The following is a 24,593-nucleotide window of genomic DNA, read 5'->3' on the forward strand; positions in this document are numbered from 1 at the left end:
AAATCATTCCCAGAGTCTGAACATGACATCAATTGAAGGACATCCCGTTAAAGTGACTCACAGTATAGCCAACAGACATGCTATTTGGTTTTCAAATTCTTGAAATTACAGAATAATTGCGTCTACTTATTGTAGCCAGGAAATTGTTCAGGTTTACCCATTAAAACCTGAGGCTGGTTCTACAAATACCTTCTAAATGGATAGTTCTCAAACTTTAGGACCCATGAATGACATTTATCAAAACACAGACATACAACATACGTGGACGTAATAATAATATCACCAGAAACACATGAGAGCCAGGCCTTTCATTACCATAACACCATAACACTTTTAGAAAGCTGCTTTTAACACCTAAACATTTTTTAACATTCCCTATTCTTATGTCCTACTGCATTTCTGTACATTGCCTGTTCTTTATTTGTATTATTGTCAACTGTTGTTTATGGTGTGCACTGTATTTGTTCTTATTTTTCTGTAAAGCACTTTGTAACCTCGTTTTGAAAGGTGCTATATAAATAAAGGTTTATTACTATTCATTATTATTACTGTATCTCTGAGGGTGTACAACTGAACCAATTGTGTTCCATTGTTACATTCTCTGAGTTATGTGGTTCCTGACCCTGACCGACGTCACAGTAAGTCTGAGATTCATTCAAGTTTTATGTATTCTCAAAATTACACTGAGTAATCAAACTCATTTTCAGTGTCATCGAGTAATACAATCACATAGAAAAACATCACAATACATCAGAAGATCAGGCAAAGAAAAACAAAAGGTAAACATGTGAATTACATATAGGTTTACAAATAAAAATCTAAGACAAATTTAAAAATGATCTAAAAGCAGTTAGATATTGTGGGGATCTATATGCTCACCAAGGTTTTAAAATGACTCAAGGTACCAATGTGGTCAATTTTTTCAGAGTTAACTTTTGGTACCTTGAATTTGAGGAAATTGACCGGGTGTGGTATTCACTCGAGGCCACGCCCTTATTGGACCCTGTCTTATTGTTAGTCATGGCTGCCAGTTCCCACCTGATGTTGTGTGGGAGTCCTGACTGACAGGTCCAGGTAGTACTGAATAACTAATAGCTTGCATTGTGTCTTTAGACTAGGATTAAAGTCTAAGATGTACAACAGGTCACGAGGTGTGTTCTCCCCTCCAAAGAGGACGACACCATCTCCCTGAGCAGCACGACCTGTACCCACACGTACGGACTCAACCCACACAAGGGGTGGGGGTGGAGCCCTTTGGGGGTCAGCAGACAGACAGGCTCCACGCAGCAGACAGACAGGCTCCACACAGCAGACAGACAGGCTACACAGCATATTTAAACATACTGTAACTGCAAGGTGCTGAAAAGTAATAATGTAGTCTAATTCAGGGGATGAAAACATTATTAAAAGGAGTGCCCTCAGCTAAAAAACCTCTGCCCTATGGTACTGTGAGAGTAGAAAACAATGGTGCCATTTTGCTCATTAGTGAGGACCAATAGCCTATCATATAGGTTGAAAAGTGGTCCTTTAACCCATTCTGGACGGGAACCCCTTTTGGTGTTTTGAGCATTATGTTATACTTTAGCACCGCGTGCCACGCTATGAGCTGGTAGATCGTAAAATGTGGCGCAAATCTTTGAATATAACATTCTTTCAGAGCAAACGTTTTTAACTCAAATCTTTGCCTCAGGGAGGGATGCTCAAACTGGGGGTCGGGACCAGGGGGACCCTCAAACTGTGGGTCGGGACCATCAGAGGCCGGGGGGGGGGGGTCCTCAAACTGCAATATTTGAGCTCGTAGATCGGCTATTTCCACAATACTGTAGCTGTGGTATCTGTAGCTGTGAGGGACCAAGTCAAACTAAATGTAATGCTTACAATTCCAAGTGCTCGTCAGGGGGTGTGTGCGTAGTATGCGCGCACGAGTTTCTCTTTTGGGGACCCTTGGTACAGAACTACTTCTGATGAGTCAGTCATACATTTCACAGCTCAACTTAGTTGTTCTCTAGCCCAACAATGTGAACGCCAATTAAACTTGGAGCAGGAGCTTCATCTAGTGGCTGAAGGTGACCATTACAATTAATATGTCAATGTGATTAACTGCACTGAACCATTGATTGTGCATTTTGTTAAGTGCTCTTGTTAAAATGCTTAAATGGCCATGAGTTCATAATGCACAATGTCATGATATAACTGCACATATCTATAATTCATGTAAGGTTAAAAATGTAAAAACATGATGTGACTTTCTGGGGGGGGGATAAAAGTTCCATAAGGGGCGAGCTCCAAAAGTGGTATATAGCCTACCACTCTACAAAAAATGATTTATACTACTTTTACAACGGTATGCCATTGGGCTTCATGCCTCCTCCTGGCTTTTCTCTTTTATATGTTGCATATTTTGTATTGTTTTTAATAGTGTGCTAAATCAAATACAAAATCAAAGAGGTGGAAAACATGAAAAAAAACTATGACAACGCCACAACAATCCAGTTTGCTTGTTATCTTGACAATTATTGACACTTAAAGACATTAGTTGCATTTGTACACATGAATACAGAGCCACAAGTCAGACAGTAGTAAACAACAACACAAAAGTGCTTTCAGGCCACATGTCGTCAACACACGCACATTTTCAAACATTTTCAGAAATTGTTCACAAAGTTACATTTTTAGAAAATGTCCCAACAAAATACAAAAATAGCATAACCCAATCGACAAGCTAACGCGTCATGTGAGCTTGTTTATTGTCATCTGTGGGCTATTTCTGGGCTTTATGAATTACAGCTGAAGTGGATCAATACGATCCGATTGCAGCTCCACAGAAGAAGATGTCGTTCACTCTTTCTTCTTCTCCTGAAATGAGACGTAAATGACGTTACTGCAAGTACATTTACGCATAAGTGCTGTAATTAAGTACAAGTACAGCGGTGCCCGTTGGGCTCTGGCCTACTTGGAACGATGCAAGTTGGAAATGTGTTTCCATTTTGAGAATGTCCATTTTTCAATCATATTATATTTACACTCCTGTATGCGTCAGTCAGAGCTATTCGGAAAATAATTGCCGATCTACATGCTCACAACCCACTGTGAGCTTAAAGATCATATAGTGGTCCTCTGGAGTGAGTGTGGAAATATAGTGGCCCTCAGGAGTGAGTGTGGAAATATATACTAGTGGCCCTCTGGAGCTAGTGTGGGTAATGGCCCTCTGGAGTGAGTGTGGAAATATAGTGGCCCTTTGGAGTGAGTGTGGCCCTCTGGAGCGAGTGTGGAAATATAGTGACCCTGGTGGAAAAGGACAAGTTGTCATCACTCGTTCATGGTTCACAGCATCTGAACAGAAGCAGCACAGCCCTTTTCCTGCTCGACTGCATTTTTTAAAAGTCACATTAGTTTAGAGTCCTTTGTTTGTCCTTTGCAAGTATACTATCAACGTCGCACGCCCACTTTCAACTATTATTTCACGGATTGCTTATAAGTTCTACTATCAATGTGGTCGACACCAACTTTTACTTCACCACGGGATTGTGCCGTTTGTGTGCAGCAGCAGACACACGTGTGTGTGTGTGTGTGTGTGTGTGTGTGTGTGTGTGTGTGTGTGTGTGTGTTCTGCTATTTTTCAACAGCTAATGTTTAAAATAATGGTTCAAGTGGTTAAAAGCTATATGAGGTGACACAGATGCAACCTCAGGTCTAAGTAGGTTAAGTGGATGCAGGTGTTACGTTATAGACCCACCTCTTCATCACTGCTGGAGGAAGAGGAAGATGAGGATGATGATGAAGATGACTCATGTCCGTCCTCGTGTTTGTGTTTGTGTCCGTCCTTGTCCTTCTTCTTCTTCTTCTTGTGTTCCTTGTCCTTGGATTGGACAGACAGACAGACAGACAGACAGACAGACCGATATCATCATAAGTTAATACATTTTAGTAATTGTTATGAACCTCCCCTCCAAGTTTTGTAACTCTCTCTGAGGAAAAAATAATAATAATAATAATAATAACGCATTTTCCCATTCATGTCAATGGAGAAATGTAATGCACGAATAAATTAATATCAATTAAACTATACAATATGTCTCCTAGCAATGAGCAAGCACACCATTCCCGATGAAGCCGGTCAATTTGAGATATGGCTCAAGTGCGTACCGTCAAAACTGTGGGAGGAGTAGCGTTTCAAATGTAGTCTTACTCCAGTAAAATAAAGTGTTACAATTACAATAGTCTGGTTGCACTAATAAACATTTCATTCCCCACACACATACGGTGACTGACGGTTATGTTACCAGTTCCGTGGCACTGGTTGGCCAAGCCACGGAAGCCCAGCCCATATAATAATAATAAAAACATACCTTGCAGTCAGACTTGTCCTTGGAGTGAGACTTGTCTTTGGACTTGTCCTTGCAGTCAGACTTGTCCTTGGAGTGAGACTTGTCTTTGGACTTGTCCTTACAGTCAGACTTGTCCTTGCAGTCAGACTTGTCCTTGGACTTGTCTTTGCAGTCACTCTGAAACAAAGCAAAGTATTCTGGAATTAAACAAAAAATAATGAAATCTCACGACTGAATATCTTTGACCAGGTCCAAACTCCCAATCTGTTATCTGTGAAACAGGGTGGAAAAACATCCTCCCACACCATCTAGCACTCTGATTTCAAAACCTGTCACTTCTCAAACTATAATAACTTCAAGCAACTCCATAACCATGAGAGTACATTTGATTCTAATTCAAAAGCATCAAAAGTAGCAGATCTACAAGCTCGAAATGCATCACCTCACGCTGCGCTTCGAGCTTGCAGATCTGCCACTTTTGATGCTTTTGTGCGACACTGTAGTGAGTTCAAGTATGGCGTTAATTTATGAAGAAAAAAAATCACACAAGTTAGAATATGGAGGTTTTCTGCCCGACAGTAACAATATATACTATTAAGTGAGTTCAGCATGGTAAGTAATGCATAAGCAGGTTGGAGAAACTGACAGACTGCTTTCCATAACCAGCTTACACCAACTGGAAAAACACATGACTGTGTTCCATACGGCAACAGCGAGACTAGCCCTGAAACATGACTGTCATAATCATGACATTTGCAGAGCAAACGTGTACATAAACGTTCAGATTTCAAGTATAAAGTGCTCACCCAAGGTGCCACGGGTGTTAGAAATGTCCTGGTATGGCCATTAGCACCCGCGCATCCTGTGTTGTGCAACGACAGAGGCCTCTAAGGCTCTTGGGGTTTGCCAGGTACAACAACCTGTTGCTGGTGAACACACTTGGCCCCCATAAGGCCTGCAGACGATAGACATGGCAGGCACAGCCCCAGTGGAGAGCACCACAACAAGATCCATTACATCATGGTCAAGAAGTGCTTTCACTCAAGCGTTAATACCGCTACGGTAGGACATGCAGCTTTCCAAAAGCAGACATTAGGAGCGACCACGACCTCGTCCTGATGTCTTTCCGGCTATACGCTTGAAAAAGATCAAAAGCTCCAAGTGCACTAGAATGAAGTATGATCTGGACAAACTACCCTGAGACCTGAGGTGGCAGAAGCCTTCAAAGCAATGATAGGTTTACTTTGCACCACTGCTCATCCTAGGTGTGACCACCGTGTTGAACATAGTCATAACAAACCGCCACTGAGATACTTGGCAAAGTCCGCCCAAAGAAGAAAGTTCAGGAAGCCGTGGGTAACCAATGTGAAGATTGAGCTAAAGACTGGCTTCACAGACTATACAGCCTGGCTTCAGCTTCAGAGACTAGAGTCACTTAATGATATTCTACCGTTCTATAGCATTTGTCCCAATAAACACATACATGACATGTTATTTGCGAATGCATCTCTTTGTTAGGGTTAAAAGGAAGTTTGGAAGGGAATTCATAACTTATAAGCAATGAGATAAAAGCAAACAAAAAGAAAGAAAGAAAGAAAACAATGTAACAGAGCTTGCAGATCTGCATTTTTCAAAAGAGCATTTAAATCAGCCTCATACGTTATGAAGAGATGGATACACTAGCACCAGTTACCTTACGGTCAGTGAAGAGGCTGACTAGTAATGTGCTATAGTGTACTCAACATTGCAAATCAATCAAACATGTTTTTAAAGTTACACACAGAAATACACTGAAGGAAAAGCTATGGTTCTGACCTTGTCCTTGGACTTGTCCTTGTCTTTGTCTTTCTTCCCATGACCAAACAAGGAGAACTTCTGGTCCTGACCAGAGGCATCGCCCTTCTTCACATCGTCCTCCTTACCTATAGCTGGAGACATTATAATATAAAGTATTACTGTAATTAAATCATTCATAACACCAGAGGGAGTTCAACAAACCATGTGCAACCCAGATTCGTCACAAACAAGGGACTATAATATATTGCTCCCATGTGGAACGCCCTACCAACAGTACAGTGGCGAAAAGTAGCCTACATGTACGTAATTTTGCCGAATTTGTACTTTAATTGAGCAATTCCAATTTCTAATTATATATCTGGCATCTGTCTACATAACATGCCATCTAAATTACATTTTTACCCTCTGCATAAGCCTGCAAGGTTGTTGAGGCTTGGGGCAACAGGGAAGTACCATAGTCAGATGCCAGGTTGATTATTGATCTGGCATCCTATAGTGTGTATAGTTTCAATGTGCTGATTATTGATGTGTTTAGACTGATGATATAGGGTCGGTTTACCCTTACCTTGATTACGATTTCTATGTATTTGATGTAAAACTCCTATTATTGTAAATCACTCTGCGACCAAACCATTTGGCATCAGAATACAGTATTTGCACTGCATAATGCATATATTTGGCTTTAATCCAATTACATCATAGTTTATCAGAAAACTGTTAGGATTTAGAAGACATTTGTAGAATCAACCGCAGGTCTTAATGGGATTAAAACAAAGGCTTACCTGAAGCCAAGTCGAAATCTGCCATGATCCTTCCTGTTGCAACACCTGAGTGGAAGTGACAAAACACGGCTGAACACATTCACCACGCCCACACACGCACACGCACGCACACACACACACACACACACACACACACACACACACACACACACACACACACACACACACACACACACACACACACACACACACACACACACACACACACACACACACACACACACACACACACACACACACACACACACACACACCTGGGACAAGACTGAGTGGGTGTACCCGGCCAGTACATGGGCACGCCCCACACAGTCACATGACCAAGCTATTTGAGATGCAGGGTGTGCGTGTGTGTGTGGGTCAGCTTGTTCCATATCTCTGGCTGATGGGTGTATTTATTATGAGTGTTCATTTGTGTGTGTGTGTGTGTGTGTGTGTGTGTGTGTGTGTGTGTGTGTGTGTGTGTGTGTGTGTGTGTGTGTGTGTGTGTGTGTGTGTGTGTGTGTGTGTGTGTGTGTGTGTGTGTGTGTGTGCGTGTGCGTGTGCGTGCCAGGTCATGCCTTGCATAACTCCAGTAAATATCGGGCGTGAACTCCTCCAGAACTTGCAGAGCTGCATTCCACACCCAATACAAAGTACAGCACATTTACAAGTATATGACCCATTTACTATGAGGCCTTTATAGATGCTTGCCTGCAAAAATGGATCAGGGAGAAAGTCTGAAACAGGATCTGATATCATAACAATATGGATGGAACCATGTAGTTCAACATTGACTATGACACTGGTTCCCAAACATTAGTGGTTCATGGACACATTTTAATTGGTTCATTTATTTTTTGTTTCCAATATTTTGTTTTTTAATTATTATTCTTTCAAGAAAATTATAAGTAAAATAAGAAACAGGAACACATCTGTGTCACCTTAGCTTATAACCACTTTTAACCGTTATGTTGTACTTATATGTGTGCAAATCTAATAATAATTAATACATTCTGTCACAGCGAAAGTTTTTAACTCAAATATTTTCTTCTGGGGGTCCCTTGAAAAAAGAAAATTGAGATGGGGGTCGGCAGCCAAATACTGTACTATACATATCATTCTGGGGGACCTTGACTGTTGCACCTGGCCGGCAGGGCACTGCCTTCCCTGTTGGCCAGGTGTGGCCAATGCTGGTTGAGGGTTGAAACCATAGATATTAAAAAAATAGATGCCTCATTGGCCGCTGCAGTTCGTTGGAGTGATGTGTGTCGACGGGAGGGCAGAAGAATTTACACTGGGAGAGGAAGTACGTTGAAGAGTAGAAGGCACGCTACGTAACGCTGCCACTCAAGAGACTAATGGCCACAGTGACAGAGAATGGTCCAATGACACCATATTGTGTCAAGTACAGTAGTACACCATGCCAATTAACGTATTTATTTTGCAGCATAATCAAACAATGTCCAGAGGAACTGAGGTCAATGTCAGTTTGTTTATTTCTTCAAACTTTATGAGGTGACAACCTACTGTACAGTAGCTACTAAGTTGGATATTTGGAGGCTTATTTGGAGGGGGGAAAGCTATACTAGTGCATACACATCAAAGTTCTAAGAAATAAATATAGTAAATTTATCTATTTACTAACAAATTCAATACACTCTGGTTTCTCAACATTTTCCGACCACTGAACCCTTTCGACCCCAAAGGTTCACCTCAAGTATACCCCCTATATGATTTTAATTTGTGTGCAATATATAATCAATATATAGTCAAGGGATAATCATTGGGGAACGGGTCATTATTGAGAAATAACCCCTGACGGGGTGATTAGATCCTGCCATGATCGATTATCCTGCTTATTATAAGGCTACTCGTTCACTGCCATTGACAAATCTATTCGTCATTCCAATCCAAGGCGCAGACCGCCATTGACCTGGTATGGCGTTCATCATTTGGTGTTTTCACTGAGACTTTTTACTCAAGTAAAGTAAGTAAAAGCTGTCAGACTCAAATCCTTTCCCACATGTATGAACCATTTCACTGTATGTTTTGTTTTGTAATGGTGTCACACCTCCACAATGAATGTTAGTCCATGTGGCTACAGAAGATGAACGGAATAAAACCATGTGCTATGTTCAGTTTACACTTAATAACAATTTGATTCTGATTTGGTCTGCCAGTAATATAAATTTCTATTTTTATGTTTTTCAAAACAGGCAAGAAGAAGAAAGTCAGTATTGTAATGCTCAATCGATAAATTCTGCTTTATTTTCTGAAAGCACAAGAATGATATTTCCATTATACAGTAGAGCAATGGTTCTCAAACTAAATAAGTTCAAGGTCTCCCCTTAACTCCAAAAGTGTACAGTGGGTCCATTTGGTTCCATTTGTACGATAGAGACAGAAAGACAGAGATAGAGATAGTATGATAGCCATATAGGTTTGCATAATAAAGAATGTCATTGAATGCGGATTCAATGACATTCAATCGCAATTCTTGTGATGCGCGTGGAGTCGGCGTGGGCAGGCGTTTACATGATCTCCCCACTCTTGCACTTGCAGGAGGCCTCGCACTTGTCTGATTTGCACCCCCAATCCCCCAGGTCAGCACAGTTGCTCCACTTATCCTTATAGGGACATGGGTTGGCTGAGAGAGAGAGAGAGAGAGAGAGAGAGAGAGAGAGAGAGAGAGAGTGAGTAGCAGGAGTGTCCATGTCTATCTATTATAGCTCTTTATTAAACAGAACTCAACTATAGTAGAAGTCAGGATGCAGATTAAACAACTGAAATGGGAAGTGGTGACACAAAGACATTAGCAACCAAATTTGGAACTGGAACCCCATAAAAACGAAGCTGATGATAAATGGGTACTTGTTCTGATTGTCCTTTTTTTCAGAATAAAGTGTTAGTGTTACTGTTACCTAATTTTAACAAAATCGCGATCACTTACTGCACAGCTTGTCATCACAGTCGTTGGGACAGTCACCACAAGCTGGTCCGTTCTTGTAGGGGTGAGTGTACTGGTAGTTACCGCTGAAATGGGGGAAACATGACATCAAATACTAAACTCATCCATCTCATGTCCATCTACACTAGTGGTTCCAAACTTTTACCGGATCAGGACCAACTAGGAAAATCTTGCTAATGTTCGGTGATTTTCAACTACTTGCTTCTCTTTTCTTTTTTCTCTCTCCTTCATAGCACTAGAGGGGGCATCACGTACCGCTGGTGGGAACCATTTCTCTATTAATGCATTTGAAAGTGTTAATTTAACACTGGGGCTCTGCCATTCTTTTAGTGGTGCTAGCGCCACTTCTAGTACAGTACAGTACAGTACAGTACAGTACAGTACAGTACAGTACAGTACAGTACAGTACAGTACAGTACAGTACAGTACAGTACAGTACAGTACAGTACAGTATTTGGAGTTTAAGGTATAGGGAAGCATTCAGGTCAGACACAGATATTTGTACAGTAGTACTTACGGTGAACAGTACTGACACACATAGATGTATTTGTACTTGGCGTCGGGGCAGTGAGCCACGCCACATCCTATCTGGTTGGAGCGGTACCACACAACCTGTACAACACAACACACACACGCACGCACGCACGCACGCACGCACGCACGCACGCACGCACGCACGCACGCACGCACGCACGCACGCACGCACGCACACACACACACACACACACACACCACTGTTTAAACACTTTCTTGTCAGGGACAGGGGGCGCCATTTGGGGTCCAAGGGGATAGCAACTGGCACCCCCTAGTGTTTAGCCTCAAATAATTATCGTTACTTTTTCTTATATTTTGTTGCCAATACAAGTTTGAATACCAGCCTGTTACTTGTAACAGTGTATTTTGCCACTATAACATGGTATACCCCAATTTATATCATAAAATAAATGTTAATTTAACTCTGAGAGTGTACAAATGGAACCAAACGGACCCGCTAGAGTCACCCATTTAGGTGGGGACCCCCTGGAACCCCCTTCCTCAAGGACCCCTGGGGGTCCCCAGACCCCACTTTGGGAACCAGCGCAGTAGTTTACCTGTGTGAAGTGTCCCACAGTGTCTCCATTGACAGAGCCCTCCCCGTACTTCCAGTCCTTCACCTCATCGTACCACATCTGGATCTTATCGGTCCATGAACTCTCTGTATGGCTGTGGCCCATGGCTATGTTCTCACCACAACCACTGGCTAGAGAGAGAGAGAGAGAGAGAGAGAGAGAGAGAGAGAGAGAGAGAGAGAGAGAGAGAGAGAGAGAGAGACCCAAGGAGAGTTTAAAAACATGACTAATTTGACAATTAAGAAACCATATCGTTTTAGCTAAATGATGAGTTGGTAAAAAGAAAAGAACCCTTTTGAGAGCGTGAAATTAAATAAATGTTATACTCTCAAGAGTTACATCTGCATTACTAAGTTAATTTACAAACCACTGCTATTGACGATATGCACACGGCTGCCATCTTGCCAGCAAGGTGCTACCTACTGTATAGGTGCTACCTTTCATCCAAACAGAAAAGTCCTATTGAATTGAATTAAATAACGTAAAACTCACCAACATTGTAACATTGCAAAGTGTTTGTTTATTTAAAAAAAAGAACCATGCTGTTTTCGTGCTCATACCCAGGCACCCAGCCACACACATAGCTCCGTAAGGGGGAGTGCAAAATCCACTGTAGACATATTATGCTACTCCCTGCCAAGAAATTCCTTGCAGATGATTGTGTCAGAGTTTGGAAGCACTCGTTATCAGTAAAGCAACCTCCTGCTGCCTCCTGCAGTATGTGCGAATTAAAAACAGGTGGTACACATGCAGGGCTGTTGAGTGATAGCCTACAGTGTTTTTTTATTAAACAAACACTTTGCAGATAGAAAGAGGATAATTCAAGCTTTCCATACAGCTGTTGGTGAGTTTGACGTTATTTAATACTGAATGGGTGTGCATATCATCAATAGAGAGCCGATTGCACTGCAGTTATGATTGCGCCCTGGGCAGTGCACAACCTAATGTTATTTCTGAATTATTAACAATAATGTTGAAGGGGTCTTACTGCTGATTGTCCTGTCCGCTCTGTTGCTGTGTTTCAAGGCACACTGTGACTTGTCAGCCCATCTCTGAGCATTGGCAGCAGCTTCCTCACTCCACGACTGAGAGAACGAGAGGACATGAGAGGATGTGTGTTTACTAGAGCATAATGATAACGGTATGCATGTTTTACATGATATGAGCGATGATGTCATTAATGTCTAATGTCTAATGTCTAATCAAAGCTGCAGTAGTGTCTTACCATCTTCAGCATGTTGCTGGCGGTAGGCTTCACACCTCTTCTCAGCTCGTTGTGTCTGTTCACGATGTATGCCTTGTCAGCTTCGGTCATCTCTACACCTACACACCAGACACACCAGAAAGACCCCAAAAATATATAACAATATATATGCCACAATTTTGTAACCCTTTTTTCACTCTGTGCCAATTTCCTAAACTGTAATCCTGGGGGACACGGGGAGAACCTGTGAGGGTACCTACCATAGGGGACACGGGGAGAACACGTAAACTTCACACAGAAAAGGCCTTTCACCAAGAGTAATAATATTACTATGGACTGTTTGAAAGTTTTTATTAACCTATATGTGTTCTGTATATCGGCTACATTGAAAATGAGGGCCTGCCGCTCAACTGTACTGCATGATGATGATGACATATTATACTACAAGTATTGCACTTTTTAAACATCTGATTCATTGGGCGGCCCACCGGGCATATGCCCTCATTGCCCTGTACGTCAAGTGTCCTTCCTTGAGCAAGACGCATGAGCCCCAATTGCTCCTGATGTGCTGGTTGGTGCCTTGCATGGCTTCGTCTGTTATCAGTGTATGTATGAATGTGTGTGTGAATGGGTGAATGTAATGCACAATCTATGTAAAGTGCCTTGGATAAAGGCGCTATATAAATGCACCATTTACCAGGTAATAAGGGAGCATACGGTAGTATGGAATCAGTAATAAGACTGCATAAGGCTGATTTTCTTACCTTCAGCTTCAGTTCCAGCCAGGACAGCAAAAAGCACCGTGAGAACAATGTACACCTTCATCCTATGTGAAAACCATAAGAAAACATCACGTTCCGAGTAGACATAGACAGACAGACCAAGGACCAAAGGAGGCTAATGATGGAAAGATGAGCCGCTGAAAGTAGACAAAACTTACCTCCAATAGTCGTGTGTCCTTTCAGATGAAATAACGACTGCTGTTGAATGGTATCGGCTGGTCTTATGGTGGTGGTGGTATTTATATCCTTAAATTATTAGGATATTAGGTGTGTCTGTGTGTGTCTGTGTTGGCATAGATAAACAGCCAGGTCAGATCAAACAACACTGTGAGAGCCTACGCCTTCGTGCGGTGTGAAAACCATTTACAATTACAGGGATGACACATTAATCCGGAGCAATTAACAATATTAAAAGCTTTAAGTTTAGGTAAATACTAGAATATAAATATACTATGAAAATAAAGGTAATCAAATGCACGGAGACATGAAAACCATGAGCAAACATCCTGTTAAAAGTTTGTTTAGTTTATCTTCTGTGCATTGACTGGATACTCCCAACATTGTGAAGTTGGGCGGTTGGACGGTAAGTCGGCCACGTTTGTGTCTTAACCGGCCACGTACAGTATGTCGGACTGTTGGTACGTCGGATTAACGTATGTCCACAGTGTTAACCGGGGGGACCGGGCTTTTGCGGCCTGTGTACCTTTGCCCTGGAATGCCAGTCGCTTTTAAAAACACATCTGTATGTTAAGTTCTTTCCCTATGGATGGATATGTGCTTCGGTCAACTCTTAACTTGTTTTATTGACTTTTTATTGTTTTTTTTTTTAAGGCTTACGCCTTTTATTGGTTTTTTGAAGGGACAGACAGTAGGCTGACAGGAAACAGGAGAAAGATGGGGGAAGACATGCAGTAAAGGCCGTGTCGGGCTCGGGAGTCGAACCCGCGGCACACTGCAACTGGATTACCAGTCGGGTGCCCAGACGGTTACGCCACCGCCTGGGCACAAGTGCAGTTTTAATGTTTTAGTTTCCTTATTGTCTCCACCAGGCCGAAGGCATGGGGAGAGAGTATGTTTTGCACTCCGTCCGTCCGTCCGTCCGTGTGTGTGTGTGTGTGTGTGTGTGTGTGTGTGTGACCAGCTAATCTCGGCCACCGTTAACACGGTCGATGCCACATTTTGCACACACACTCCCTGGATGCCAACGATGAACCTCTGCCCCAAACTTTCCAGAACGGCCTGTTATAGCGCCACCAGGAGGCCGCTTTGTGCAAAACAAGTTTTTGCACAGTACACCTACAGATTTTGTCCAAACATCGCGCAAATTGGTACACAGTCTCTCTAGAGCCATTCAACAAAACCGGTCTTTCAGATTTCTCAGACTCCATCCTGATTGGTTAAGATTGGCTTCCAAAGTTCACAGGAGTGCTCAGTTTAAAACAAAATGCTGCAAATCATGAACACATCGCGTGATTTCCGTGAAATTGTGCACCCACATTCCCACTAGGCCGAGGACGAAATGCCACATGAACAATTTCAACTCAGCCTCAAGGTGGCGCTATAACTGGCCGAAAAGTGTTTTTACCTCTAACTGCACGGATCTGTGGATAACTTTGTATGCCATTGCCAACTCCCTAGAGGCCAAGGAAAAACCTTTGCCTGGAATTTTTCACATTTGCTCATCCTGGTGGAGACCTGTGCCCAGAAGGGCACTTTTTCTAGTTTTTCTCTCTTGTTGATGTGTGCAGTATTTAACATGTCTTTAAATCACTTTGTAACTATGTTTGGAAAAGTGCTGTACAAATACAATTCTTTCTAAATTCATTCAATAGGCTATGTCCGCTTTGAAAATATAGTTATTTAGTCACTAAGAAATACTTTTAAAATGTCATGGAAGATATGAAGGCCATCTGTGGCTGAAATGCCGTGACTTGTGTGCCATGTAATGTCTGTGTTTTAAGTAAACAAAACACTGAGAAGCAATGCCGTTGTGCAAACTTGTGTATTCTTTTAAACTGTCATTTTGTGTCCAGTACCATCAACAAACTGGATGTGTGCACTGCGCAGCCCACTGCTTTAAACTTTGATGGCCACGGCCCCTCGGTTTGGCCTTCTGCCCCTGAAGTGTTGATTTTGACAGCAAAGTTTGAAATAGTTTTAGTCATAGTCTTTTTTACAGATGTTTTGCATTTTGACAGCATACAGTACATTGTGCATGTCAAGTGGCTTCTGTCCCAACATTGGGTCAGAAGTCACTTGCAGTGACGGGAGGGGCACCAAAATGTGGTGTTTTGATTGGATAATGGGGGCGCTCCCTTATTATAAAAGTACAAACTTTTGTGTATGTTCACATGAGCTGATGAAGATCAAATAGATAAAAACGTTGTCAGAATTCTGAATAAAGAACGTATTTTCTTGTACCTGTGGTGTGCGGGCTACTGAAGTTTCTTTAGCCCATGCAGCACCCAGCCTGTCGATGTGCGTATTCTACGTCCGCTCCCAACATTGGGTCAGCTAAAACAAATGCTAAAACAAATATAGACAACATTTAAATCAGCGCCAGAAGAGTAACTGAAAACATAAAAAATAGACAGTTAAAGAAGAAAAGTAAAAAAACAGACACTTTTTAATGAAAAGATATTTAGTAATCTGAAATGTTTAATGTTAGTCTAAATTTGGTAAGAAAAATAAATGGTCTGTGTATGACCACTCAGGGGCTCCGTACTACACCATGCAACTCAAAATGACGTAATAAAAAAGAAATGCATGCGTGCACACAATAAACATAAAACCAGCTATAGCCTAATACAAATGAATCATCTGTCTGTCAGCATGACACTCTCACAGACGGAGTAGCTACAGTAGATTGTCACGTCACCTGTCTAGACGGGTGAGACAGTTTAAAATAGAACAAACTGACATTGACCACAGTTCCTGAACATTGTTTGATTATGCCACTAAATAAATAAGTCGGCATGTTGTACTACTGTACTTGGCACGATATGATGTTTTGTTTGTAAAGTATACAATACATGGGTGTTTGTCTATGAAAACACTGACACACAACCCTAAGGCTAATCATAATAATGATTTACGAGATGGATGGATGGCTGGCTGCCTGTCTGTCTCCGTCCGTCCGTCTGTCCGGGACTTTGAACAGGATGTTTCTTTATGGTTTTCAGATTCAGATTCACAGAGCATGAAGAAAAACCACAGTATTGGCATAAATATGAGGAGCAAACTTTAGCCTGCAGTACGATGGCCAACTGGCCAAGCAATGCAATGATGTATAATGTGAAAGGGATTTCAGGGAGGTCACAACGAAGGCCATGGCCGTCGTTGCCCCTCAGTTTGGCCTTGTGCTCCTCAGACAAATGGCATGCTCTGAGGCCACAGTGGCCTAAATGCCCAAGCTGACTGTACCACTTTCTCCTCTGTCTCTTTCTTGTCAATATGTAGACTATTTTTTTCTTCTTTTTTGATGGCCTTCTTGCTCTGGCAGTTGGCCTTTTGTGCCCAAAGGCCAGTGGCCAGTGCCCTTAAAATGACGAAATTGCACGCATGCACGCATGCTCTGGCCTCGCACGCACGCTGTAGTTGGCTACTAAACAGACATTTGCATGCACAAGGGCTGCTAAAGTATAGGCCATATTTAGTTGTTGTTCTTGTTTTTTCGCTCTAAACTGACTGGGCCAGTCATGCATTTCCACTTTCCAGACAACGTCACGCTGATAAGAACCTGTATGCCCGCACTGGTTGGGGACAAAATAAACATTAGACGTAAAAGTGGTCGTCTAAAGTGACGTGTAAAAATGCACCCCAACAAACTTCCAGGGGCTGTTTTCCTCCTAATGTGGAAGAAGGAGGTTTAGGGTGGATGTTTACTGTGATCTCTCGCTCTTGAAATATATACCGTGGTCTATGGTGTGTCAAATACTGATTCTCAAAGAATTTGTCCCCCAACCCCCACCTCCAGTCTCCGATTGAGTGCTTCCTATGATCACGGCTTCTTGATCACGCAGCTGTAGCCCCTCAAACCTAATTTATGCTCCGCCGACGTGCGAATTAGGTGTTCACAGAGAACGGCCGAGAACAGCAGACCTCCAAGCTCACACAGTGGCCACATCCACGACGCGATGTGAGCTTGTATGTCACGGCGTGCAATACTGTTGGAGGGGTGAAGTATATATCTGTCTCACTAGAGTGCGTTTCACCAGCCAACACACAAGAGGAGGTTGAATGAACTGAAACAAACGCACCCCAAAACAATCTGTTTGGCGATCTGTTGGAAATTGATTACATGCGTTTACAGTTTACCTTTAAAGGTGATCTCTGGTCTGGCCCCATCATATACCGGTATCTCTGACCTACTCCATCCATTATTATGTACCAAATAGAATTTGAGGTCCTCAGACAAAGCTCTCCTAGACATCCCATTTTCCGAGAACAGGCTTGCAGAGTCTGTGCCCCGGTTCAAATCCCTCCTGAAAACTCACTTTATTAAGTAGCTTTTATCCTCCAAATGTGTTAACCTAATAATAATTATTATTACAAATATTTTCTTCTTCAAAGAAATAAGCTATTTCCTCCAAATAACCATCTGACTATCCAATTGATTTCTACAGAGTAGCTACATTAGATTGTCAGCTGTCTACTTTGCTCTGTGGACATTGTTGGATTATGTGATGATCTACTGTCCATCACCCACATTAGTGCCACCCACATGTTGCACTAAAGTACACACCTGGGTGTTTGTCTATGAAAGCACTGTGACACGCACACCCTTAAGGCTAATAATGTAAGAATATAAAAGACCAGCCAAATATCAGCAGGTATTTCATCTGAAAGGACACACTTCAAACTACTGGAGGTAAGCTTATACAATCTCATCTTTTCCATCAGCTTCATCACATGCATTTTTTCTGTTTTGTCTCATTGTTGCGGTTGGCTTAATAATGATTCATTGTTTTCCATTATTATTATCATCAGCATCATTTGTTCATGAATGTGTACCTTTTCTTATGGTTTTCACTGAAGATGAAGGCGTACATTGCTCACGGTGGTCTTTGCTCTGCTGGTTGGAACTGAAGTGAAACCAGCAGCTGGGGGTACGAAAAAACAATTAAACTTTTGTCTTGATTACTGAATAAAAGGGTATCTTTTAAAAACAAACAAAAGGACCCACACACTGTCAGAAACTTGGGGCGCCTATGTTTTTATTTCCACTAACAACAATGTAATACACGTTCTGGATGCCCCTGCCAACTGATTCTGTAGCGTAGCTCTGTTTTTGAGATATTATTGAACATCCATCCGGATGGACCTCCCTGGAGACGCCCAAGAGGCATCCCAACCAGATACCCGAACCACCTTCTCCGTCCTCGTGATATTATTTAACAAACAATTGTAATGATTAATATCAGAATATAGAGCATTTTGTGAACACCTATTTTAACAAAAAACACCTTACTACACCTTTAACCACCGTACGCATGGTGTCACATCTGTTCAAATAGCACATGTGGTCCACATCACAGCAGCTCTTGAACTTAGCCTGCCGTGGCAGATTTGTCTGGTTTTCCAGGCTACACTTGAACAAGCCTAGCATTTCACCCACACTTTATGGGTCTCTCTCGTGTGTTTGTGTTCATAGGCGTGACGGACGCTGAGAAGGAGGAGATTGTGAACAAGCACAACGAACTGAGAAGAGGCGTGCAGCCTCCCGCCAGCAACATGCTGAAGATGGTAAGACACTATACTGGAGCTTTATGCGATATGACATCTTCAACGACACCACTCATAATAATGTAGAACACGTGTAGAACACAGTTTAATACATTCCGCACCGCCGGTTAGGTTAGGGTTTAGGGTAGGGTGTCGGACTCATGACTGTTGGACTGTACTGTATACAGTATATATATATATATATATTAAAAAGTGACTTTCAGGGAATATAAGATAATTAGTAATAAAGAAAGCTAAGAGCTTATTTCCATTGTGGTCCCTCAGGGCTGTATTTTGCGTGTCTTAAGTACCAGGTCTTATTACTTAACTTAAGACCTGGAGGCATGATCAATGCCATTTGGCTATTCTGAGTGGCCAAAGAGCATTGACCACGCCTCCAGGTCTTAAGTTAAGTAATAAGACCTGGTACTTAAGAGACGCAAAATACAGCCCTCACAGTGTGTGTGTGTATAAATGTCCTGTTCTCTTGTTCTCACAGATGTGGAATGAGGAAGCTGCTGCCAACGCGCAGAAACATGCCGACAAGTGTGGCTTAAAACACAGCACCCGCGCGGAAAGGAAAATCAGCAGTAAGACCCCTTTAACATTATTAATAACAATAATAATAATAATAGGGGTAATAATGTTATTTAATATAACATGAATTTTTCCATCACGCAAGTACTGTATGTGTGATTTAGGGTTGCCAACTGTACCTTGAAATACGGAATCGTCCCTTATTTGGAAACTAAAAGGAATGGCTCTTATTGTGTCCATGTAGGCCTATAGCTCAGTCGGTAGAGCTCTCGCCAGGAGGGAGTGCCTGGCGAGTGCCCGGGAGTGGGCACTGCCTATACTCTGGGTATGCTTCAAATGCTGGACTATTCCTTATTGCTAATTATTAGTAGGCCTATTAGTATTATTAATTTGGATCGAAAGTGCTTGGGAGGGACAGCAAATGAACAAAACAAAACGTTTTCATGCAAACATTATTTTGCTTGATCTGCATTCATTTTAATGATAACCAGAAAACGTTAAGACTGAACGTTTTGACTGAGAAAAACGTTACTTGATAACGTAATGTCGTCTGAAACGTTAATACAGAACGTTAGGCTTGGGAGACAGGGTTGCAGGAGCTGATGGTAGGTGTGGCGCCCCACCTCAGCAATCAATTTCCCAGGGGTCTAGTGCATTTTAACAGGGACATATACTCCCACCTGTTACCGGCTGATACAGACAATAAGCCACTCCCTGGCCTATACTTCTTCTCTTATTGAACTGATGGCTATTATTATTATTGTGGGGGGAATCAATCAATGACACCTCTCTCTCTCTCTCTCTCTCTCTCTCTCTCTCTCTCTGCAGCCAGTGGTTGTGGTGAGAACATTTTCCTGTCCAGTAGTGAGTTGTCATGGACCGTTGCTACCCAGCACTGGTACAATGAGGTGAAGAACTTTGAGCACGGGGAGGGATCTGTCAATGGAGGAGCAGTGGGACACTTCACACAGGTACACACAAGAAATACTCACGTTTCATATTATCTCTGTGCGTGCGTGTGTGTGTGTGCCTGCGTGTGTGTGCGTTGGTCCGTCTGTGGCACCTATTGGCCCGATCAGCGTGAAACTGTGCATGCATACACTCACTGGAGGCCAGAGCAGAGGCCTGTTATAGTGCCACCAGGAGGCAGATTTCTGTTAAACACATATATATATTGGATATTACTCCTATATTGGTCCAAACATCACGTGAATTGGTACCCGTTATCTCTATAGTCATGTTATCAAGAGCGACTCATCCGATTTGTCATATTTAATCCTGATTGGCTATAAGACTAATAATACTTGGCCTGGCCGGATTCTAGTTTAAACCGTGATGTTGTGTTGTGTGTGTTTCACAGGTGGTGTGGTACAACTCCAACCAGGTCGGCTGTGCCATGACTCACTGCCCCGACGCAGATCCCCTGTACAAATACTACTACGTCTGTCAGTACTGTCCTGCGTAAGTACTACACCATGTAACGTACTACGCACACATCACTGGTTCTCAACGTCATTCAAATTAAACATGCTCTGACAATGCACATGCATGGCCCATCTGACCACTTAACATGGCAGTCGAAAGACCATGGTTTCACGCTTTCAAGATGTTCAAAATAGGCCGTTTAATATCTGATGGTCTGTCTCACTTTGCAGCGGTAATGTGGGTCAAATGAGTGAGCCCTACAAGCTTGGACCATCTTGCGGTGACTGTCCCAATGCCTGTGACGACAAGCTGTGCAGTAAGTCACCAACATTTTATAGAGGGTTTAAGATGTGACCTAATGTGTGTGTGACCTACTTTGATACTTGTTGGTTGCAACAACAACATCACCATCAACTTAATGACCAATTATGTTATTCTCTGTGTGTGACTCTGTCTGTCTGTGTCTCTGTCTGTGTGTGTCTCTCTCTCTCTCTCAGCCAACCCATGTCCCCATAAGGATAAGTTTGGCAACTGTCCTTCTCTGAAGGAGAAATGGACCTGCAGTCACCCCGCCATCGCAGCCTGGTGCCAGGCCTCCTGCAAGTGCACCACTGAGATCATCTAAACGCCTGATCATATTCCTTATTATGCAAACCTATATGGCTATCATACTATCTGTCTCTCTGTCTCTATCATACTGTACGCATATACCACTGGTTCTCAAAATGAGGTCTGGGGAACCACAGGGGTCCTTGGGGGGGTTCCAGGGGTTCCCCAGCTAAATTAGTTAAATAGTATTCAAATGTGTTTGATCACTTTGACCGCATTGTATACTTCAGCTATTTGAATATAGCAGAGCTACTGTACTAGCTCAAAGGATTCCAATGTGATGTGTTTTGAGCTCGGCTCCAGTTGGGCTATTTTAGAAAGAAAAAAAGTAAAAACTGCACCCACATATTTAAATTCCTTGACATCAAAATGTTTGAGAACCACTGGCATATACTCTATGTACTGTTTATCTAAGATATCACTCTATGCTTTTAGAAAATATAGTAGCATTTATAGAGCATTACAATACTGACTTTCTCGCCTTGTTTACTATGTTCACACTGGCAGACCAAATAAGATCTTCAAATGTTTTTGAATAGAATTCAAATAGTTTCAAATTTCCAGTGTCTGTTGGAGTTGAATCTCTGTTTTGGTTCCTACTTAAAGTTGGGGACTCCGTTCCTGAAAACAATTATTGTCCAATGAGACACATTGTTTAAGATAACGAGTTCTAAACCAGTGGTTAGCAAAATCCCTACGGGTACTTGCAGGTTTACAACATTTTGAGGGAAACTGCAATTAAAAGATATATATATATATATAAACACGATTCAATATATTCTGTACACAGCACAATGTCACGTGAGACCGAATATAAAGTGAATTCCTCACTGCATGTGTATAGCCTACCTTTAAAATCAATCGCTTGTAGATTAAAGCAATAAGGCACAAGAGGTGTGAGGTCACCTTGATTTTTTGAGGGGCGCTAGCCCACTTGCCCAGCTTTCTGGGTTTGTGTAAACACAAACATTAATGACAAAAGTGAGGACGCAAATTGTGATTGGCCAGAATAAGATGATGTATGATGATGTATGATGATAAGAGCGCCACTCACTTCACACTGGTGTGATTTTATAATGGCTGAGAGGTGTGGTGACCCTCTCTTTGTCTACCACATTTAAACATGAATATTGTGTACATTTACAGATCAAAGTTGTCCGATTTGTCACACACGTTACCACAGTGAAATTTGTTCTCCGCATTTGACCCATCTCTTGGAGCGGTGAGCCGCAGCCAAGGGGCCACGGGAATCATTTGATTAGTTGATTTGACCCCCCAATCCAACCCATTGAGTGCCAAGCAGGGAGGCATTGTGTCCCATTTATAGGCTACAGTCTTTGGTATGACCCAGCTCCCCGACACTCTTACCACAAGGCCACTGGCTGGATCAAGAATACAGTGGTCCGGGGAACCCCAGGGGTCCTTGAGGGGGTTTCAGGGGGTCCCCAGCACAACATTCAGGTTTATAGCCCAAAGCATCAAAATCAGTGGCACCACTTCAACCATAGTATTATACATACTATTTTGAAGATAGCAGATGTACAGTTCACAAGTTACAACACATCGACGAACGTGTCAAAACTAGAGGCCTCACATAGTAACCTCTCTACCTTTGTTTCTCTCCCCTGTCTTGCTGCCCCTGCGACCGTCACATTTAGCAACCTAGGCCTACACATCCACGCTGTGTGGCCCTCAGTGGTGGAAAAAGTACTCCCATATAAAGAAATACTCTGTTACAAGTAAAAGTCCTGAATTAAATATGTATATACTACACAGTACAAACATAATTTTTTGACAACAATATTATTGTTGTCAAAATGTACGTAAAGTAGAAAGTAGGCCTACTCATTGTGCAGCATGTCCCATTTCACACGTTTTCAAATGTAGGCCTAAAATAAATCTTTTGAAAATAGCAGATCTACAATGTGTCGCATCGCGAGATCGGCTATTTTCCTTTCCATTCTGGCCTAAATGTATATAGGGCTGTGGGTAATGTATGTTTTGTAATAATAATCAAAGTTACTAGTAACTCAAACGGACTGACCTCATGCTTCCTTATATAAACACATACTGTAGGCCTATATGTGTTTTTACTGGTTAAATAAAGGTAAAAAAAAAGAAAAGACATGGAGAGGAACTGCAATGGCCAGTCTTTTCCTAACGGTCAGGGGACTGTTACCTCCCAGCTCTCTCGACCAGCTCAGAGTGTCTCCTCCTGCATAAATTATGATGTAAACTTCCCCACTTTCCACCACTGGCAGCCCTCACATCTAGCAAGTATAGATAGGCCTAGATGTTGCCTTGCTGCCACCTTGTGGTGACAACGGACAAATGCATAATACACGTCCTGATATTAAATGAGAATACTTTTTTTGTTAGAATACACCTTGACATTCATGGTACATTATTCATAATTTTGGAGTTGTTGTTTTATTTTCTTTATTCTCTCTTGTTTTTACAATCGATGTGTCTGTTTTTTTATAATCAAAATCTAAACGAGCATTATATGGGGTTTCTGCTCCCATGTTTCTGCTGGAACTCTGTGTGTTTCAACCATAGACTGTGTTTCAACCCGGACGAGGGAGATCGAGGCACGCGCCAGGACTGTGTCCGCCCCTCTCGTCCGGGTGGAATCACCAACCAAACAGTGGCACTGGCAGAGCAGAAGTCTAGTCTATGAACGAGCAGAAGTGATGGAGAGAAAGTATGTAGTGAACAAACCGATTCTATACAACTCTATGGAACAAACCTTTTTGTGTAACTTGTTGTGTCCGAGACTGTCTTTGTGTAGACAGTGACAGACGGGCTCGTTGTGAAAACAGGAGGAATTTAATTTACACACTGAATTCATAAAGACTGTTTGTTTTGTACGCTGACGCTTATGCTAAATTAGCTTCAATTACCCACGGCCACTTTGGATGTGTAGCAGTGTGTTTTCTACCAGAAGAAGGTATGTTTATGTTTGGATGTACAGTGTTCTGTTTATATACAATAATAATGTACGTTGGACTATAGTGCTGGCCTGAAAGAAAACGGGCATTTCTTTCCAGTATTAGTGAACCCGAAAGAAAACAATGTTTTCATTATTATTATTATTATTATTATTATTAGTATTGTAGTAGGCATGTTCACAAATCATTGAGAAAGCAATGCTATAACCGTATAATACCGTTTACTCAAAACATCACTGTTCTTTTTCTCTCCTGTGCAATTCAGAGTCATCCCATTTTACTTATTGATCTTTTTCTTTTGTCGTCTTTATTTCATTTATTCTGTTTTTCCCCCCTTGTTTGTTTTCGTCCATTGTTATCCCTCTGCTTTCTCTCTACTGCCTCTTTGCCTAGAGCTT

General features: G+C 42.0%; 3 protein-coding genes across 13 annotated transcripts; 1 reads left to right on the forward strand and 2 right to left on the reverse strand.

Moving 5' to 3' along the window:
• Positions 1 to 2,399: 2,399 nt before the first annotated feature.
• On the reverse strand, positions 2,400 to 6,996 carry LOC310867811 (uncharacterized protein). 10 transcript variants are annotated; one of them, XM_083777957.1, is made up of 6 exons: positions 6,908 to 6,996; positions 6,144 to 6,250; positions 4,451 to 4,505; positions 4,350 to 4,384; positions 3,737 to 3,859; positions 2,400 to 2,856 (listed from the first exon to the last, which is right to left on the reverse strand). In XM_083777957.1, the coding sequence occupies exons 1-6, from the start codon at positions 6,984 to 6,986 to the stop codon at positions 2,839 to 2,841; spliced, it is 417 nt and encodes a 138-aa protein (XP_083634083.1). In that variant the 5' UTR covers positions 6,987 to 6,996; the 3' UTR covers positions 2,400 to 2,838. The 10 variants fall into 10 exon arrangements, with proteins under 10 accessions (XP_083634083.1, XP_083634078.1, XP_083634079.1 ...); XM_083777952.1 differs by having other exon boundaries at positions 4,350 to 4,371; positions 4,408 to 4,505; XM_083777953.1 differs by having other exon boundaries at positions 4,350 to 4,487; positions 6,162 to 6,250.
• A 2,219-nt stretch (positions 6,997 to 9,215) lies between these two features.
• On the reverse strand, positions 9,216 to 11,088 carry LOC310867984 (cysteine-rich venom protein-like). The gene is made up of 4 exons (XM_083778185.1): positions 10,946 to 11,088; positions 10,372 to 10,466; positions 9,837 to 9,919; positions 9,216 to 9,533 (listed from the first exon to the last, which is right to left on the reverse strand). Exons 1-4 carry the CDS (start codon positions 11,066 to 11,068, stop codon positions 9,418 to 9,420), a joined length of 417 nt encoding a protein of 138 aa, XP_083634311.1. The 5' UTR covers positions 11,069 to 11,088; the 3' UTR covers positions 9,216 to 9,417.
• Positions 11,089 to 17,757: 6,669 nt separating this feature from the next.
• Positions 17,758 to 21,531, forward strand: LOC310867746 (cysteine-rich venom protein helothermine-like). Of its 2 annotated transcripts, XR_014570021.1 has the most exons (9): positions 17,758 to 17,819; positions 17,987 to 18,057; positions 18,603 to 18,694; positions 19,173 to 19,263; positions 20,039 to 20,181; positions 20,571 to 20,671; positions 20,866 to 20,951; positions 21,133 to 21,350; positions 21,404 to 21,476. XR_014570021.1 is itself a non-coding variant. In XM_083777866.1 (8 exons), the coding sequence occupies exons 3-8, from the start codon at positions 18,683 to 18,685 to the stop codon at positions 21,258 to 21,260; spliced, it is 561 nt and encodes a 186-aa protein (XP_083633992.1). In that variant the 5' UTR covers positions 17,758 to 17,819; positions 17,987 to 18,057; positions 18,603 to 18,682; the 3' UTR covers positions 21,261 to 21,531. The 2 variants fall into 2 exon arrangements, 1 of the variants encoding a protein (XP_083633992.1); XM_083777866.1 differs by having other exon boundaries at positions 21,133 to 21,531.
• The last annotated feature ends 3,062 nt before the right edge of the window (positions 21,532 to 24,593 follow it).

Source organism: Protomyctophum parallelum, assembly GCF_964188405.1.
Source record: "Protomyctophum parallelum genome assembly, chromosome: 12".
NCBI classification, from domain to species: Eukaryota; Metazoa; Chordata; class Actinopteri; order Myctophiformes; family Myctophidae; genus Protomyctophum; species Protomyctophum parallelum.